We start from the raw sequence: 17,569 nt of genomic DNA on the forward strand, positions 1-17,569 counted from the left end.
CTACTTGTTGCGTCAACGCTTCGATTTGTCGCTGCATGGCCTCCATGACTTCATCATGCCCACCAAGAGTGTTGTTGATCTGAGAACCGGACATTTCGCGAGTGTGTGGCGCCATAGAAGTCAATAACAATGGATTTATGGAGAAGGATTTAAAGGGATTCATTTTTTTTTTTTAGAATAGTGATTTGAAAGAGATTAATGGAGAAAAGGAAGACGAGAGAAAAAAAAAAGGGGTAAAAGAAGAGTGATAGAAGAAAAAAAGACAGGAGAGGGAAAAAAAAGGAGGAAAGAAGATGGGAAGAAAGAAAGGAAGATAACGGATGACGATTTACGGTAGTGGATTGATGAAAAACAACGGCAAGAAGGTCGTTGGAAGGCTTCTGGATCGTAAAGAAGAACATAACTTCTTTGAAACTGCAGCTCTGATACCAGATGATGTAATCCTGAAAGGAATTACAACAAGAAGCACAAGAAAATAGATAAATCAATCTCTGACGGATCGTAACTTCTTCGGAAAACCTAATAACACGTTAGATTTCCCTAAAATATTCCAAGAAATCAGATTAACAATGAACAATCAAGCAAATCACAATCAATATGTGCTTAGATTCTTAGTAGAACATTAAGAGATCAAAGCCAAGAGGAATTCATAGATCTAAAATTTCTAAAGAGAAGATATTTTATTTCTTATCTCCAGATCAAAGAAAAACAGTCAAAAACTACTATTACCATCACTTCCTAGGCTTTTATGGCCTCAATCACAAAATAGCAAACTCAAATAAAAATTAGAAATCCCAAACCAACTAGGAAAGTAGAAAATCTGCAATCCCAAACCAACTAGGAAAGCAAAAAATCTGTCTAAAAAATAAAATAGGAAAGTAAATAAAACTGGAAAGCTATGGGAAACAGCTAGGAAAGAAATCCTGCTCGGATCCTGGTGCTCCGTGGTCGCCTAACCCGGTCCAACTTATCCCAAAAGTCCTCGGCAAGGTCCTGGCTTGCATCACCTTTGCACCATGTCCCAAAGGAACGGTGGCAAAGAGACGGTAGTAATTCACCGCGGGCAACAAAAGGCAAAAATGCCAAGGGATTTGGGGCCAAAACCGCCCCATTTCCAACCACATCATTCACATCCGTAAGCATGATTAGGACCCTTGAACCTAAGGCAAATAGCAAACTTGCCATGCCAAGGAACCAAGGGCACTACCTCGAGGGTCACCGGACATCGCCACAAAAATGGCAATGACACGCAACAAGAACCGACTCCGTAAAATGAGTTCCCAATAAAATGGGTAACAACCACATGCATCATATAATGCGAGCCAAGGCATCGAACTTGAAGTGAATAGGTCATGAACGGGTTGGCCAACTGCGCAATGGCAGAGAGCCCACCAGCATGCACGATCCAAATGCCACTCATGCGCCAACACGGTGTCTGCCAAGCAATGTCTCCCCGACCCAACTGCTACTAGCAATGGGCCCAGAAATGGCAAAGCTAGAAGACCCGCTGTGCACGAATGGTTATCTAAGTATTTATTGGGTACTAAATATCACATGGACATACACTCACATAATACATGCATGCACAAGATATTATTGCATGTGGTCACCTCATACCAAGAGGGTGGAGATGCTAGTCACCATGTAGGGTGTCTTCTGTACTAATCCAGGCAAGCATCATATACACCGTTCAGTCACCCAGTTCATGATCCAATAGGGCTATAGTTATTGGCGATACATAGGATTAGAGAGCAATCTGGAAATGGCCTGGACCTTAGCTTTTTAATAGTCCTGGATATTGTCTATTCAGCTGTATGCATGTATAGATTCTTGGGGCTGGTTGAGTAGAAATTCATGAGGGTTTTCTATCCCTATTGTCATATAGATAGATCACCACCAACAGGCAAGCACAAACAAAATCCAGAAGTAATTTAACAGTAACACGATCAGAGATTGCAATATATATTCCTCATTGATATTTTTTGAAAGTCTTTTCCACATTTATAAGTTATTGCTGATCGCTGAACATCTTCATGGAGTCCAGTAGCATGAGCGATTTTACATTAATTAAGTGGGCATCTGTAACTACTCATGCTAGTGGGGTTAGAGTTCAAGTGCTTAGATAGTCTTCAATTGGGCTTGAATGGCTACCATCCAAAATGACATTCAAATACCTCATTCAGGACAATCAATGCATGCATTCATTCTTGCCCTAATTTGTATGCCACAATGGTCAGTCTTTGGCTAAACAATAGAAAAGAGTATGTAAAAATCGATTTAGCAGCTTAATGCAATATAATATGGCATCACAAGTCAAACAGTTTGCAACCAGACAAGCTATGACTTCCAACAATATCCATGAAAACTAATCAAATGCATCTTACTAATAGCTAAATTCAAACAAAGTTACATGAACTCGAGGTCCAAACTTCAAGTAGACCTACCATTAATGACATTCTTCACATCAAATTGAGGTACTAAATCAAGCAGTTTGTAACCAGACAAGCAATGACTTCCAACAATATCCACGAAAACAGATCAAATGAATCTTACTAATGGCTAAATTCAAACAAAGTTACATGAACTTGATGTTCAAACTTCAAGTAGACCTTCCAATAATGGCATTCTTCACATCAAATTGGGCTGCTAACTAAACTTTAGCCAAAAGAAAATTGTTCTAGGTAAATTTTTTTTTTGAAGGTTTGTTCAAGCTAATTAATAGAAAATACAATTTGGTGGCAGTTCCATTACTTCATCATGAACATGCTGCAACACGAATCTAAATGCTTTTGAAGATATTTTAGGTTTCAGTTGAGAGATTCTAGGAGTACTTTGATTATTACAAATAGCTTTAAGAGACTAGATAATTGTTACAATAGTTATAAAAGACCAGTTTAATTAATGAAAGGTATTTTAAGGATATGTTTGTCTAAAGACAGTGAGTTCTAATTTCATTTCAGATATGATAGTTTTGTTTTATAGAAGTGGTGTTGCAAATTGCAATCGTCATAAGCAGATGTATTTTTTTTTTTTGAATGGTATATAAGCATATCTTGTTTCCTTTTGGAAAACTTCATGTCATTCCAAAGGATAGGTGATGCACTCAATTTTCATCGGCCGAAGAAAATTAGGCTTTTTTTGGGATAGGCTGTGCTTGCCTCCCATCTTCTCTTTCTTGAGGCAATTGGCTCTTCAGTTCACCTCCACTACGCCAATTTCCGGATTGGAATAAGAGAAAAAATGGGTATGTGACCCTATGACCCACCAAACATTTTGGATAGAAACAACTAAATTATAACAATTGTAATGAACTAATCTAAATGGAGTAGCGATCCAGGGTGTCATGTGGTACCACAAGATGGAGCAAGAAGGATAAAAGCTTGTCATTCTTAAAAGGGTTTGCAAACCCTAAACCAATTGGTGTTGGACCTAAATTAAATATTTTATTAAGCATTTATTTAACACTGAATAAACAAGACCTAATGATTAGAAAATGAAAAGAATAAGCACACTAACTGATTTGATCCTACTACCACGTCATTACTTAAAGATGAGGGACAGAGGGAGAGGTGAGGAGGAAAGGGTTGTCTTTAAAGAGGTTGGAGCAAGAGCTCTCACATAGGTTAGCTATCCAGTTGATGAGGTGGCTGGTAAGGTACAGCCATAGAGGTGAGGGAGGCAGAGCTTATGAACAAGGCCATCATTGTTCAACTTACATCGCGTCTTGTCTAGCGTAGAACTTCCAGAATTGAAGCTAAAATTCGTTTCTTCTCAAAACACAGGGGAAAAAAATGAGAGGAACATAATACAAAAGTTTGATAATGGAAAATCAATACGATTGATGTAGAGAGATAGAGAGAGGGCAAAGGCAGCAAGAGGAACTTCTCTTCACATTAAAGATACAATGGGCCCCATAGTACCACATTTAACTCCACTGGAAAATGGGTGAGTACATACAACATGCTGTCAACAATTCCCACATGATTTCATTTCGGCATCAATCAGGGGAGAAAATGATGTACCCAGAAAAATAGATTTCGATTGGTAAGTGCAACTCACGAAAGCAAGCTCGTTGTATCAGGCGAGCCTGTGAATATGACACCCGAATCTGTCTTTGATAAAGAGGCATCTGCAATGGAGAAAAAAGAGTAGTGTTATCATTAAATATAAACAAGAAACTGGCTGTCATTGTCCAACTGGAAACTCGGGTATGCCTGCCTTCTCAGTGTATGTTAAAAACAGGTGTTATTTCTTGTACCAACAAATAATTAAAAACAACATGTAGCTAGTGATTCACCTTTATTTGATTGGGGATGCTGGGGACCCATATCTGAATCTGCAAATCCTTTCGGTTCCCCTTTCTCTTCTGTAACAAGACTTTTCTGAGAATGCCCCTGATGCGTTACAACAGAAGAATCCGAAACCGTCTGCTTTTTCTCCTTTTCGTGTACTAAAACAGGATTCTGCAAATGGGAGGAACTTCTCAGTTCCTCTTTTTCCCCAACAGTAACATAGTTCTGAAGGGGCTGACTCCCTAAAACAGCAGTGGGCGATGCCTTTAGATTACCCCTTTCCTCTGATGCAACATTGTTCTTAGGTCTCTGCACCCATTTCTCCTTTTCTTTTGCACCAACATTATTCGAATTCACCGAACCCAATTTATCTTTCCCCACAGCAGCCCTAAAATGGCTCTGAAACCGTTTCTGCGCTGCCACAGCAGCCGCAACAGCACTATTCCCTTTCGATTTCTTCTTCTGCTCTACCACCGGAACAAAATCCGAAACCCCTTTAGATTCCTTATCATTTCCCTTCTCTTTCCCCACTCTTTCCAGTGTTTCTCTCACTCTCTTCCTAGCTAATGCCGCTTCTCTAACCTTCCTCTCTGCCTCTAACCTAGCCATGACCGCCGCCCTACTCATTGAAACCACAGCAATCCGAGCCGCAGCACGAAGCACCTTTGCCGACTTGAGATCCAATTCTCGCAGCCTCGTAGGCTCCCCATCGAGGTCTCTATCGTTCTTACAAGAGGTTCCAAGATCAAAGAAAGAGAAACTAGGGTTTGAACAGCTAGGGCAAAGGTACCGAGGGGCAATTTCAGGGTTAACGCATGTAGAATGAGAAACCGAGGGACATTTCAAGCATTTTACGAAATCATTCAAGGGAGGTCCATCATAAACCTCGAAGCAATTAGGGCAAAACGATCCGGAGTGGAATTTCAAAACACAACAAGTGCAGAGACGGTGGAAAATACCTCTGTGCCGGATGTTGTGCAGAAACCAAAATTCTTCGTTGTGGCAGTTAGTACATCTGGTGCCCTGATCTGTCTTCATAAATGGCTGAGGACGCATCGATGGAAGCTCCAGGACGAGAAAAAACCCTAGAAAAACCCTAGAAATTAGGGTTTATCACGGAAAGTGCATCCGATGGCCTGATCTCCCTTCATAGCCTCTGCGAAAACATCAATGGAAGCTCCAGAACGAGAAAAAACCCTATAAAACCCTAGAACTATAAAATTAGGGTTTATCGCAGTCAGTGGATCTCGCAGCCTGATCTCTCTTGAGATTCGCAGCCGACACGTTGATAGAAGCTCAAGGACGAGAAAAAAAACTCTAGAAAACCCTCAGAATCCAATAAATTAGGGTTTATCGCAGAGAAAAATCTGAAACGAAACGAAACAGTCGAAGAAGAGTAAGGAAGTCGCATCGTCTAGGGTTTCTTCTGCGCCGATTTTCAGCATCCACAACCTCTCTCGTCAAAGATCGATTGGGAAATTGGAAAGCTTCGTCTCTCGATTACGTTTGCCTTCTTCGAGGGGTTTTTGTTTTTTCAGAAAGAGAGAGAGGTGGAAGGAGTGCGTCTATCAAAAACGTGGGCAGAAATATTAGTCTGTTGGAGGTGGATAAGAGAGAGAGGGAATCAATGTATCTATGTATTTCTGTGGGGGGGTGTTTTTGGGATTGTGACAGGAGAGAGTGAGAAGTGAAAAGAGGCTGAAAATCGAGAAAAGTGGGAGAAAATAGAAAGACAGAGTACGAGTCTCAGAATCTACAAGGCGTGGCTTTAACGGCGGCCCTCTCGCTTTAATTAACGGGATCCCTGTCTTGCGTACTGAGACTTTACAAAAGCCTTTTTTGGTAATTTCCACCCTTATCTTAATTAAGGAATGCAAATATGCAATCAGAAGCTTGACTTGGGCCCCACCTAGGAGGTATATCAACGGACCCGGATGGGCCAACAGATCCTCAAGATCCAATCAAATCAAAATGGATCTCACAAGCTAATTTTAATTCCTCCAATATGAATCCATATTTACTGTATGGAATCAGATCAAAAGATTCAAATGGCAAAATATCATTCACCTTGTTTAATCTACCACAAAAACTTTGAAAATGTTTGGTTGATATAGACATCCAAATTTAGATCCCATGAGTCTGAGGCTAACTTGTGTCGACTCGGGTTGAGCTTTTGCTACAAAAAGAATTGGAATCAACCTGAATCCGGCCCAATTTTATGGTAAAAGCTCAGTTCCTTGTGCCGGCTCGGGTTACCTTTTGCTGAAAAAAAGAAAAAAGAATTGGTATCAACCCGAACCCGACCCAATTTTATGGTAAAAGCTCAACTGAATTCGCAAAAAACAACCTGAGTTTCACGAATCCGAGAAAATATTGGTGTGGTTGTGTCTGAATCTTCAGAACAAGCCTATCTTAGTTGACCACCGGCAGTGAGAAGAGCCGAGAAACCAAAGAGCCCAACTCAAACCAACACAGTTACATTTTACAAACCAAAGCAATGACACCCAAAAAGCTACAATATTAAAGAAGATCAAAATTCCAATCTTTATTCAGCTGAAAATTACCTGCAGAAAAATTCAGGTAATTGGGTTAAAAAAACAAAGGTCAAATGAACTCAAGAATACAAGCTGTTCCTCTCTGCTTTCTTCTAAGCATAAGTTATAGAATCATCAAAGTAGTGATTTTTTCCTGCTGCCTTCTTAGATCCAAAATGTGCTATTCCCTCTATAAACCATGTATGATTGAAAGGTAGCTGATCTTACAACAAAAGAAACTACCAGCATCCCAGAAAATTAGATCCAAAATGGTCTTTGTTAATCTGCCGCCATGAATGGATCTAATTCCCCAAGATCAGCAACCAGAGGTTCAAAATATCGGGTATCTTGTAAACGGAATCGTTTATGAAGATGAAGTTCCTTTATGACAAACAGTTGCAGAGTCTTTTGATTTCTGTTTTACCTTACGCAAGATAAGATTAAATCAAAAAAATAAAAAACCATAAGACCAGTGTGGAGAAAAACATACTTGGCCTCTCACATAGCTTGTGTATGGATTATTGGAATCATATTCTAATTCCCTGGCAATTAGAATGGAAAAATTTCATTTCAATTGAGGTGGAATAAGAATACAACCTCTGTATAATTTTTAGGTATTATCATATTAAGATGATGTCTGTACTCGTGAAACAACCAGTCACGCCAAAGGCTTAAGCCGTGGGTTCTGAACCCAAGACCCGCCTTTCAACACTCTCGTGATGCGTGGCCCCTCTTTTTTGGGTTGGTCTTACAGGGAATGTAGTGAAACAACCAATTACTCCATTAGCTTAAGGCCCTATTTACTTTAAAATCGATTGTGAGTCAAAAAAAAAGGATTACTATACTCAAAACCAAATGTAAATTTGAGTACAATAATCAGTTTTGGACTCACAGTCGGTCCTCATAATCCAAAACAAACAGGGGCTAAGCTATTTGACTAATTGGTTGTTTCAAATGGTATCAGAGCCATTGCCTCATCCACCTTTCAAATAATCTACACCATTCATCTCATGGGCCAGGTACGGATCGGATCTGCATGCTTGAAAAATCTTCTCCATCAAACCATCTTAACCCTCCAATTTAGACTTCCCAATTGAATCTAAAATAGCTTTCACAGAACATTCTTAGCCTATCACATGTAATCAAAATTGGCACAAAGCCAACCAACGGCCCCACCCACAGGAAATCTGGAGTAAAAAAATAAACGGCCCAGATCATCTAGATGTGACGAAAGTGAAATCGGCCCGTGTCACGGACAATTGGATAGATTAGGCTAGATGAAGGTTCCCAAAGTGGAGTTTTTATATGGTGTAAGCCCTTATAGTTCCGTAAATTTCATAAAGTACGGTACAGACCACATCATAGGATGATGATCCAAACTGTCCATGTGATGGACCACAACGTAAATAGGTTGTCCCCCAAAAATCATTTCCGTAGGATGATCCTAGCCCTCCAATCTACAGAGGTTTCCATAATATACATTTTCTTTATAGATCGGAGGGTTTGGATCATAATATTGAAATGATTTTTGGGGCACAACCTATTTACGCTGTGGCCCATCACATGGACGGTTTGGTACTCCTATAGTGCGGTCCGTACAGTACTATTTTGAAAAATAAGGTACTCTAAGGGCTTCCACGGTTACACCATATAAAATCTCAAGTGAGTGAGTCCCACGTTGGGACACTCCAATCTTAAACCGGAGTTCCCACTTCCCACATCATCACGCCCATCTAAAACCGGTGCTCCCACAGCGCACGTTAGCAAGCATTGCAAATCTAGTGCCACCTGACGCGGCAAACCCACAACCAAACGAATAAGTAAAAATCCCATTCACAAAACCGTCCAAAACTACCACACAAGAGACGGACTCTCTCTCTCTCTCATGGAGCTCTCTGCCCATGCCTTCCTCACTCTCACTCTCCAATCAAATTCGAAAACTAGGGTTAGGGTTTCTCCTTCCATCACTCATCTTGCAATCTCACCCATTCGCATCTCTCGAAATCTCGCCTCCCACGTCCGATTAGTCGTTATAGCTTGTACGAAAGCCCCAATCGTGGAACAGCGTGGAGGAAAGATGGTGATAGAACTGGTTGGGGCTTTCAACGAGCTCACTGATAGAATGAATGTTCTCTCAACGAGTTCTTCTAGACTCCTCTTCAAAACCCTAAAGCTCTCTATTTCTCTTCTTCAAGCTTTGCCCTTAATGCCCGATGGGCGTGCCCCACTTTCGCGGGCCCTCTCTGTCGCTTTCATTCTCGCCCATCTTCAGGTATCGGTTTTGCTAGATCTTTGTTTGGGCCTTTTGAATTTGTTTGAATCTTTGTTGATTTGGGTTCTTTTCCTGATTTTGCTTGTTAAATTCAGCTTAGTTTGTAGATGTAGTAAAATAACATATTTAGATTTTTGCACTACTCAGGCCTTTTTCAGATTGTCAGAATTCAAAAATAATGACACTTATATGTAACGATACGGTTGTAATAGATAATTGTTTGGGTTTTTAATAGGTCTAGTAAACACATTGTTTTATTTCCATTTAAACCTTTTTATTAGGATCGATAAGACTCAAAATATGTGGTAATTGTAAATTTGTGCTTGTAGTATTCAGAAGAAATGGATAGTAAAGATTTTGAAGCGTTGCACTGAATCTATGAAGTGACAGAATCCCAGACTCTTACTTTGCCTATTCAGAAGAACCCATGTAACATAGGTGGATGAAAGACCATGCCTCCTTAAACCTTCATATCTTGAATATGCTTTGTCATCTCATTGTGGGTTGATTTCTTGTTGATATATATTAACATTATACGATCTATATTCCGATAGAATAAAACCACCCCCATCAATCATCTCCTTTAAATCGTGTATTTTGAAGCAGGACTCCATACACTAGCTCTAGTGCCCACAATTTCTTTATGCACAAGTTTTCAATCCCGAAAGCATTGCGGCTGAATTCAACAATCAGAGTGGATTGTATTGTAATAGACGTTCTTCTCCAATATATTGATCTCCTCTCTCTTGATTGCTGCCTTCTTCTTCTTTTTTCTTTCTTTTTCCAATACATATACAAAAATATATTCTAGTTACTTCCAAAAAGTAAATTTAGGTTCTGGTGTCGCTTCTAGGGACTTCTCTAAATGAAACACAGAATAGTTACAAATCCAAATAACAATGAAGGATTTTCAGCAACAGAAACTCCCTATTAATTGGCGAAACGAAAGAAAAGATACAATGCAAATTATACTTATCTCCAAATCTAGCTACAACTCTCACGAACGTTTTTTTTTCTCCAACAAATCTAGCAACTAATTTGTGAACCAAAATCTAGTCTAATGAATGCTTTATCTGAGCTATCTTACTAACTACAATTGCAATGTCTAGATTTATCTAAAACCTCAAGTAACCGCAATCCATCCTGTTTCATATTGAAGTCCATTCTAATCCCACTGACTTGGTTTTAAAGCTTCCCACAATTGCTCCTCATGTCTGTAGGCAATCCCCACCCCACCCCCTTCTGTGTGTGTGTGTGTGTGTGTGTGTGTTTTACAAACATTTCATGACACTGTTAAAGCACAACTGATATATATATATATATATATATATATATATATATATATATATATATATATATATATATAGAGGAAACTGTTGGTGAGCTTAACCAAACTTATGGTGAGCTAGCTTGCCCAATCACATGGGTCCCACATTTTGGGGAGTGATCCAAACCATTAATTTGCAAGGCCTTATCATAGATAGGGGGTGTACCAAAAATCAGCTCCATAGGATCATCCTAACCCCTCCATTTGTGGAGGACAAAAATGGGGCAGATTTGTCTATGATAAGGCCTTGCAAATGAATGGTTTGGATCACTCCCCAAAATGTGGGACCCATGTGATTGGGCAAGCTAGCTCACCATAAGTTTGGTGAGCTTAAGCTCACCAACAGTTTCCTCATATGTATATATAAGTTAAGTGAAGCTACACATACGTGTAGCTAACTTAGCTACACCAACGGCTTAAAATACAGTGGGCCCATCAAATGAATGGTTTGCATCACCCAAACAATGTGGGGCCCACTGTATTTTAAGCCGTTGGTGTAGCTAAGTTAGCTACACATATGTGTAGCTACACTTTTCTCATATGAGTTAAGTGAAGCTACACATACGTGTAGCTAACTTAGCTACACCAACGGCTTAAAATACAGTGGGCCCATCAAATGAATGGTTTGCATCACCCAAACAATGTGGGGCCCACTGTATTTTAAGCCGTTGGTGTAGCTAAGTTAGCCACACGTATGTGCAGCTACACTTTTCTCATATATATATATATATATATATATATATATATATATATATATATATGTATATTTGACAAAAATAACAAAGAATCTATTAATTCCATTTAAAAATGAAAGAACAAAGAATTTATTAATAAAAAGGATTACATTTGCACATCAATGGGCAAAGACTGCCTAGCATACAACAGAGGTCTATAGACATTAGACTTAGCTAACTTATCTGCTAAAGTGTTCGCACTACTCGAGATGTGCGAAAAAACAATCTCCCCACCCCTGTTCCTCTTGTGTATATCATCAATATATCACGCGAGATGCCATGACCCAATGTCGTCCTCCTTCATCTAGGATATGGCATTTGAAGAATCTCACTCGACCTCCAATCTTCCCTCCATCTTGCTAGAAGAAAGCATGATTCCTAGCTGTGTAGCTCAAATATTTACCTCAGATGAATCCACATGGCTATTGGCCCTGAGAATAAAGGATGCGACCATCGCTATCATGAAAAACTCCACCAATGCAAGCTGATTTGAGGTTGCCAAGAGAGCGACCGTCGACATTCTTCTTGATTGAATTAAGTAGAGAAGATTGCTATCTAGCCACATTCTCGGCCTTAGGTCTTCGGTCTTCCCATCATGCTGATCTTCCAATTCCTGAGTATCTGATTCGAAGAGTAATCCCAAGTTCCCAACATTCTTTCCCAGGGTTGCCCAAGTAGCCATATTGAACTTAATCCTCCAAGCAGTCCAACGGACAATTTACTCTTATCTTCAAAGTTAAATGTGTTCCTTTCATCCCAAATCTCCCTCACACATAAAAGCAGAAGGAACAGACTTCCAAAGGATCAGTCCTGAAGAGCCTAAGCCTCCAACCCGTTAACCTTACATGAATGTCGTGATAGAGTTAGACATTGCCCACTGAACTCCAAACCAATCAAAGATCATATTATTAAGTTTTTCTTTAGGGTGGGGAAGGGTTTCACTGTTATATTTCTCGTGTTATGGGTTAGGGGCAAGGTTTTATGTCCTCCTCTTGTAATTTTTATTCCTATCAATAAAATTTGAGGTGTCGCCTTGGGTTCCGAGATAAATTCCTGGTTAAAAATAACACCAATTCACCATACGAAAATTTTCTTCTTGAGTCCAACCAATGTATTTCTTATTATTAGAACTGTCCAGCAGAAAGCTGGAATCCTTGAGGAACCAAAGTCATCCTATCTTTTCTCAAAGAGAAAGATGTATATAAGAGCTTGGAGAGATGCTTGTAAAAATATTTGATAGTAAAACCACTACTGCTATTCATTAGTTTCCTATAAAAAACTTATGCCCACCCCACCCTCCCCCAAATAGCCTCGGAAAGGCTTGGGACAAAGCACTCTCTCCTAACTGAACATCACTCGAAAACACCACGCTTATCACCTAACCAAAATATAATACACTAGGAAAAGAACGCCAATGAAGGAACAATAGATTTCCAAGCCCTGAGCATCTACCTCCACTGAATCTATCAAGTCCCCACCCATCCCTCCCCTTCCATCCCCATATTTTCCTTTGATAACCCTCCTCCAGAGAGCACCCCTCTCCTCACCAAATCTCTATAACTATTTTCCCAAAAGAGCATTTTGTTTTTGTAGTGAGATTGCCAATACCCAAACTGCCTTCCACTTTAGGATGAAAGGCCACATCCCACCTCACAAGAGGATTCTGCCTCCTTGAGCTTCTTAGCTCTGTTTAGGCGTTCAACCTTGTTGATTAAAATTTTAAGGGTACTATCTTATTGCTTACTTCTTATTGGCAACTATTTTAGGTAAAGGACAAAAAATCCATTGAGAGAGAAACTACTAGTAGAATTTGTCTTTGTGTAAACTTTTAACCTCGATGAAAAGGTCCAATACAATATCTTATTGCCAGCTTTTTATTGGTATTTACTTTTTGTAAAAGACTAAAAATCCATTGAGAGAGAAACTGCAAGCATATTGATCCTTATGTACCTTTTAAAGTATTTACTATAAAGCTTATTGCAGATGGATGCTGAAGTTATTTCGGCTAGCATACTGAGAGAAGTTCTGGAGGCAGGTGGTATAACCATTCGTGAAATTAAAAACCAGATTGGAACTGATACTACTCATTTATTGCATGAAAGCTTGCGGGTGAAGGAAATTCCTTCAAAAGTAGAAATTCTGGATGATGATAGTGTGTCTGCATTGAGGAAATTCTGTCTGACTTACTATGACATTAGGGCAGTGATATTAGATCTTGCTCTCAAGCTTGATATGATGAGACATTTAGACTACCTACCAAGATATCACCAGCAACAACTGTCCCTCGAGGTTCTGCAAGTATATGCACCCCTGGCTCATGCCGTGGGCACTGACGCCTTATCGCTAGAGCTGGAAGACCTCTCCTTCCGATACCTATTTCCTTATTCGTACCTTTATGTTGATACATGGTTGAGAAGCCATGAAACAGGGAGTAAGCCCCTGATAGATACATATAAGGAACAATTGCTCCAATCCTTAAAAATGGATCCTCTTTTAGGGGACATGGTGGATGACATCTCAATCCAAGGTCGCTATAAAAACCGTTTCAGCACCATGAAAAAGCTTTTGAAGGATGGTCGTAGGCCAGAAGAAGTAAATGACATTTTGGGTTTGCGGGTCATTTTGGACCCTAGATCTGGAGATGACATGGTAGAGATAGGTGAGAAAGCTTGTTACCGGACACGTGAGGTGATCCGAGCTTTGTGGAAAGAGATACCAGACAGGGCAAAAGACTATATTGCGAGACCTAAAGCAAATGGCTACAAGAGTTTACACATGGCGGTTGATGTTAGTGATAGTGACGGGGCTAGACCTCTAATGGAAATACAGATTCGCACCACAGAGATGGATACATTGGCTGCTGCCGGGACTGCATCTCATTCTTTATACAAGGGTGGTGTTACAGATCCAGAAGAGGTAAGCATTCCACTTGCATTTAACCTTTGTTTTCCTTGTATTTCTTTTGGAGTTGCTATATGGGCTTTACTGTAACCATGGTTACTGATATAAGTTTTGTTGTATGACATATGGTTGAAGTGTTCCGATGATAATCTCGTTAGTTTGTATTGGTAAAACCGTAAAAGTTACATTTCTCTTATTTACTACTGGTGAGAGTAGGTGTATTTATTGATTGACATTGCCCATTTAAAGATACTATCGGATGACTACCTAACCAGTTTTGAAGATATATTACTATGAATGGGGCCCTATTTTATCCTGATGAAATTCAATGGTTAATACAACTTTCAGCAATAACAGTATATTTGCATGCAAGAGCACTTCACTTCCTGCTTTTGCTGTTCTCTCAAATTATCTTGCATGTGGTTGGTTCATTGTCTGTTAAGGAATGAACACACATTTTCTGGAATCACAATTCATGTAAAAATTATTGAAGCCTAAGGGAATACCCATATTCTCTCAGATAAATTATATGTTCCATGAAAATAGCTGTGGTACCCCTTCACTATCTCACTGCGAGAGTCATATGGTTTAGCATAGTTACTTTTCTCTTTACCAAATCTATAGCAATGGATGACCTCCTGGAAAGTCCTCATGTTGCACCATAAAAATCTTTCAATATATATATAGCAATGGAACCCATTTTCTATCTTATTTGAAGTCATTTAGTCATATTCATGTGATCTGTAGTTTTGTGTACCCGTGGTTTATTTAGTTATATCCAATTAACTAATCATATACTTGTGTGTGTGTGTGTGTTTTTTTTTTTTTTTTACATTTCAACTAAGGCTCTGGAATTCACTTGTACATTTTCCTTCTGTTTCTGTAAAACTTTCTTACGTAGGCAAAGCGACTCAAGGCCATTATGATGGCTGCTGCTGAACTTGCTGCCCTCCGTCTTCGAGATCTCCCTTCTGCAAATCATAGAAGTGGAGTTGAGATTGACCGAAGAGAACGGGTTTTCCGCCTTCTTGATAAAAATGGTGATGGTAGGATTAGCATCGAGGAGCTTAGAGAAGTGATTGAAGAGCTTGGAGCTGAAGGGGAGGATGCCAAGGAACTGATGCAGCATCTTGATGCTAATAGCGACGGATCTTTGAGCTCAGATGAATTTGATTTATTTCAGAAACAGGTAATTCAGTGCTTTGGATGAATTAAAAATATCTAGATATCTTAGATTGGAAAATATGATCCTTGTTTTGTGTGATAGTGTTAGTGCCGAGCTTTTTTTTTATTACTACCCATGACCAAAGTGCACGGAACACTTAAACTTGGCTTCATGAGAACCCCATTTTGAAAATAACAGGAAGCTTGATATAACCCTTCCAAAAAAAAAGAGGACAGGAAGCTAGATATCATATTACAAGTAAACATATGGTGTGGCATGCTCCATATTTTAAATTCTTGGATTACATATTGGAAACTCATGATTCTTCAAACTGTGCAAATACTCAAATCCCAAAATTGCCTATGGAAAAGGTGAAGGACTCTTGAAATGAACCGTGAGATATTTTAATTTTTGCAAAGCATCTTGGAAATAGTAGTCTACCATTCGGTTAAAGATGAAAAAAAGCATGTTCATTGCACTGGCATTGTTTTTGGCCTCTGTCTAAAGACTATCAAAGCTCACCTTTTTGGCTGAATATTTTTCTGGTTCCCTCGCCCTTTTATTGACACTGATATTTGTTCCTATCTCTGTAGGTTGAATTCATGCGTAGTTTAGAGAACAGAGATGATCAATACAGAGCCATTGTGGATGAGAAGCTTCAAGTGACCGACAACAGTGGATTGATTCAGGTTTATCGTAAAGAACTGGATGATAGGCTGGCAGTAAGATAGCTTGTCAATCGAGCAAAGGTAACTTGTATTATGTATGCACTTACAAAGGTATCCAAGATTACCCGTTGCAACATGTAAACAATTTTAGTGTACAGTTTATTACTTAATCTAATATCTTGTCGTACAAAGAGCAGCTGAGCTTTAGTTTCTTAAACTTGAATTGTAGAGCAGTACATATCCTCAATTTTCTTCTTCTTCTCAAGAGGATTGGATGAATGATTTTTTACTGTCCGAAAGAAAGTGAATGATTGAATCATACGACCATCCCATTAATATGTCTTTTGGATTGGTTGATCTCATTAGGTGGTGCTCATCATTTGAAAGGTCTGGATTGACTAGCCGGTCTCAGACTTTTTACAAATTAAAGTGAGGAAACCATCCCATTTAAATATTGTTTTAGATTAAAATAATCATAAGTAGACACTGTAATTATGCATTGGCATCTTAAAAACAGGGACCATTGCTTTAGGGTCTTACTAATTATTACATAAACAAATACTATATCATACAATGAGAAATTATTACATAAACAACGACAATATCATACCCCTTTAATCTTGCTGGACTCCGTTGTTTTCATTTCAGCTACAATATCATATGCCCATAATCATGCCGGCATCTGTTAGTTCAAGGCTAACAAGTGAATTTCATACATTTATGAAGTCATGAGAGCAAACGATAATACCCGTTTACTAATATTTCATATAAAAATAGATAATGACATGAGAAAATCTAACCCACATTACCATCATCAGATAAAATATGCAAAATATCTTTGGGGAACAAAGAGGATGTCTATCAAGGCTTTGGATTGGGAAACTAGCTTTAGAAAGAAAATATGATTCTAGCAAAATGTGAGAGACCTTCCAGTAAATAAACTTATCCATGGCCTTTTTAATCTTGGCATGGACACTAGTAGCTTTCCATCCGCAAGAGAACTGCCCATTAATAATATTAATAGCTACCAATGGATTTGATTCTGTCCAAATGTAACTAGCATTCTTCTTCATTGCACATTGAATCCCCATAAGTTTATAGCTTCAAGTTCAAGGACTCCAATATCCTCTCTCGATACTTCCTTGAGAGAAAACAGTGATACACACCATTTTTTTGATACACTCTCCATTTTCATAGCCCCAGTATGCCATTTTCATCAATATTCAACTAAAAAGTACTTGGGAAAGGCTTAAGCCATTTGTATTTCTTTTCTACTTTTTAAATTAGATTTAGATATCAATTTAGATTCTTCAATATAGTGGAGCTTCTATCATTGTTACCCTCTTAAAACCCAACAAAGGAGAGTCTAGAATGGATATCAGAGAGGATGTTTGTTAGAACAATCTGCATATGGATTGATTCCTTATCAAAATTGACTATATTTTGTTGTTCTTTGAGAAATAAAAGAAGCAAAGGCAAGCTTAGTGGTTAGTGGCAGTAATAACTTGAGCATTTCCATGAAAAAAAAAAAAATTCATTTTCTCCTCAGCAGATAGCAGCGTGCGCAGTTTTCTACGATGAAGAAATGTGCATAGAACTGACCTCTCAATCCAAGTAGTGTTCCCACATACGAGGCAAAGGTGTTTAACTGATTCAGGCTGAGAGTTGCAAATAAA

General features: G+C 39.0%; 1 protein-coding gene across 1 annotated transcript; it reads left to right on the forward strand.

Annotated features, from left to right (window-relative positions):
- The first annotated feature begins 8,662 nt into the window (after window positions 1-8,662).
- Window positions 8,663-16,158, forward strand: CRSH (Ca2+-activated RelA/spot-like protein). The gene is made up of 4 exons (XM_077362718.1): window positions 8,663-9,098; window positions 13,143-14,075; window positions 14,962-15,249; window positions 15,819-16,158. Exons 1-4 carry the CDS (start codon window positions 8,712-8,714, stop codon window positions 15,954-15,956), a joined length of 1,746 nt encoding a protein of 581 aa, XP_077218833.1. The 5' UTR covers window positions 8,663-8,711; the 3' UTR covers window positions 15,957-16,158.
- Window positions 16,159-17,569: the final 1,411 nt, after the last annotated feature.

The sequence above is a fragment of the Tasmannia lanceolata genome, unplaced genomic scaffold (genome assembly GCF_043159265.1).
Source record: "Tasmannia lanceolata isolate RefF3 unplaced genomic scaffold, GAP_Taslan_0.1 ptg000019l, whole genome shotgun sequence".
Taxonomy (NCBI): domain Eukaryota; kingdom Viridiplantae; phylum Streptophyta; class Magnoliopsida; order Canellales; family Winteraceae; genus Tasmannia; species Tasmannia lanceolata.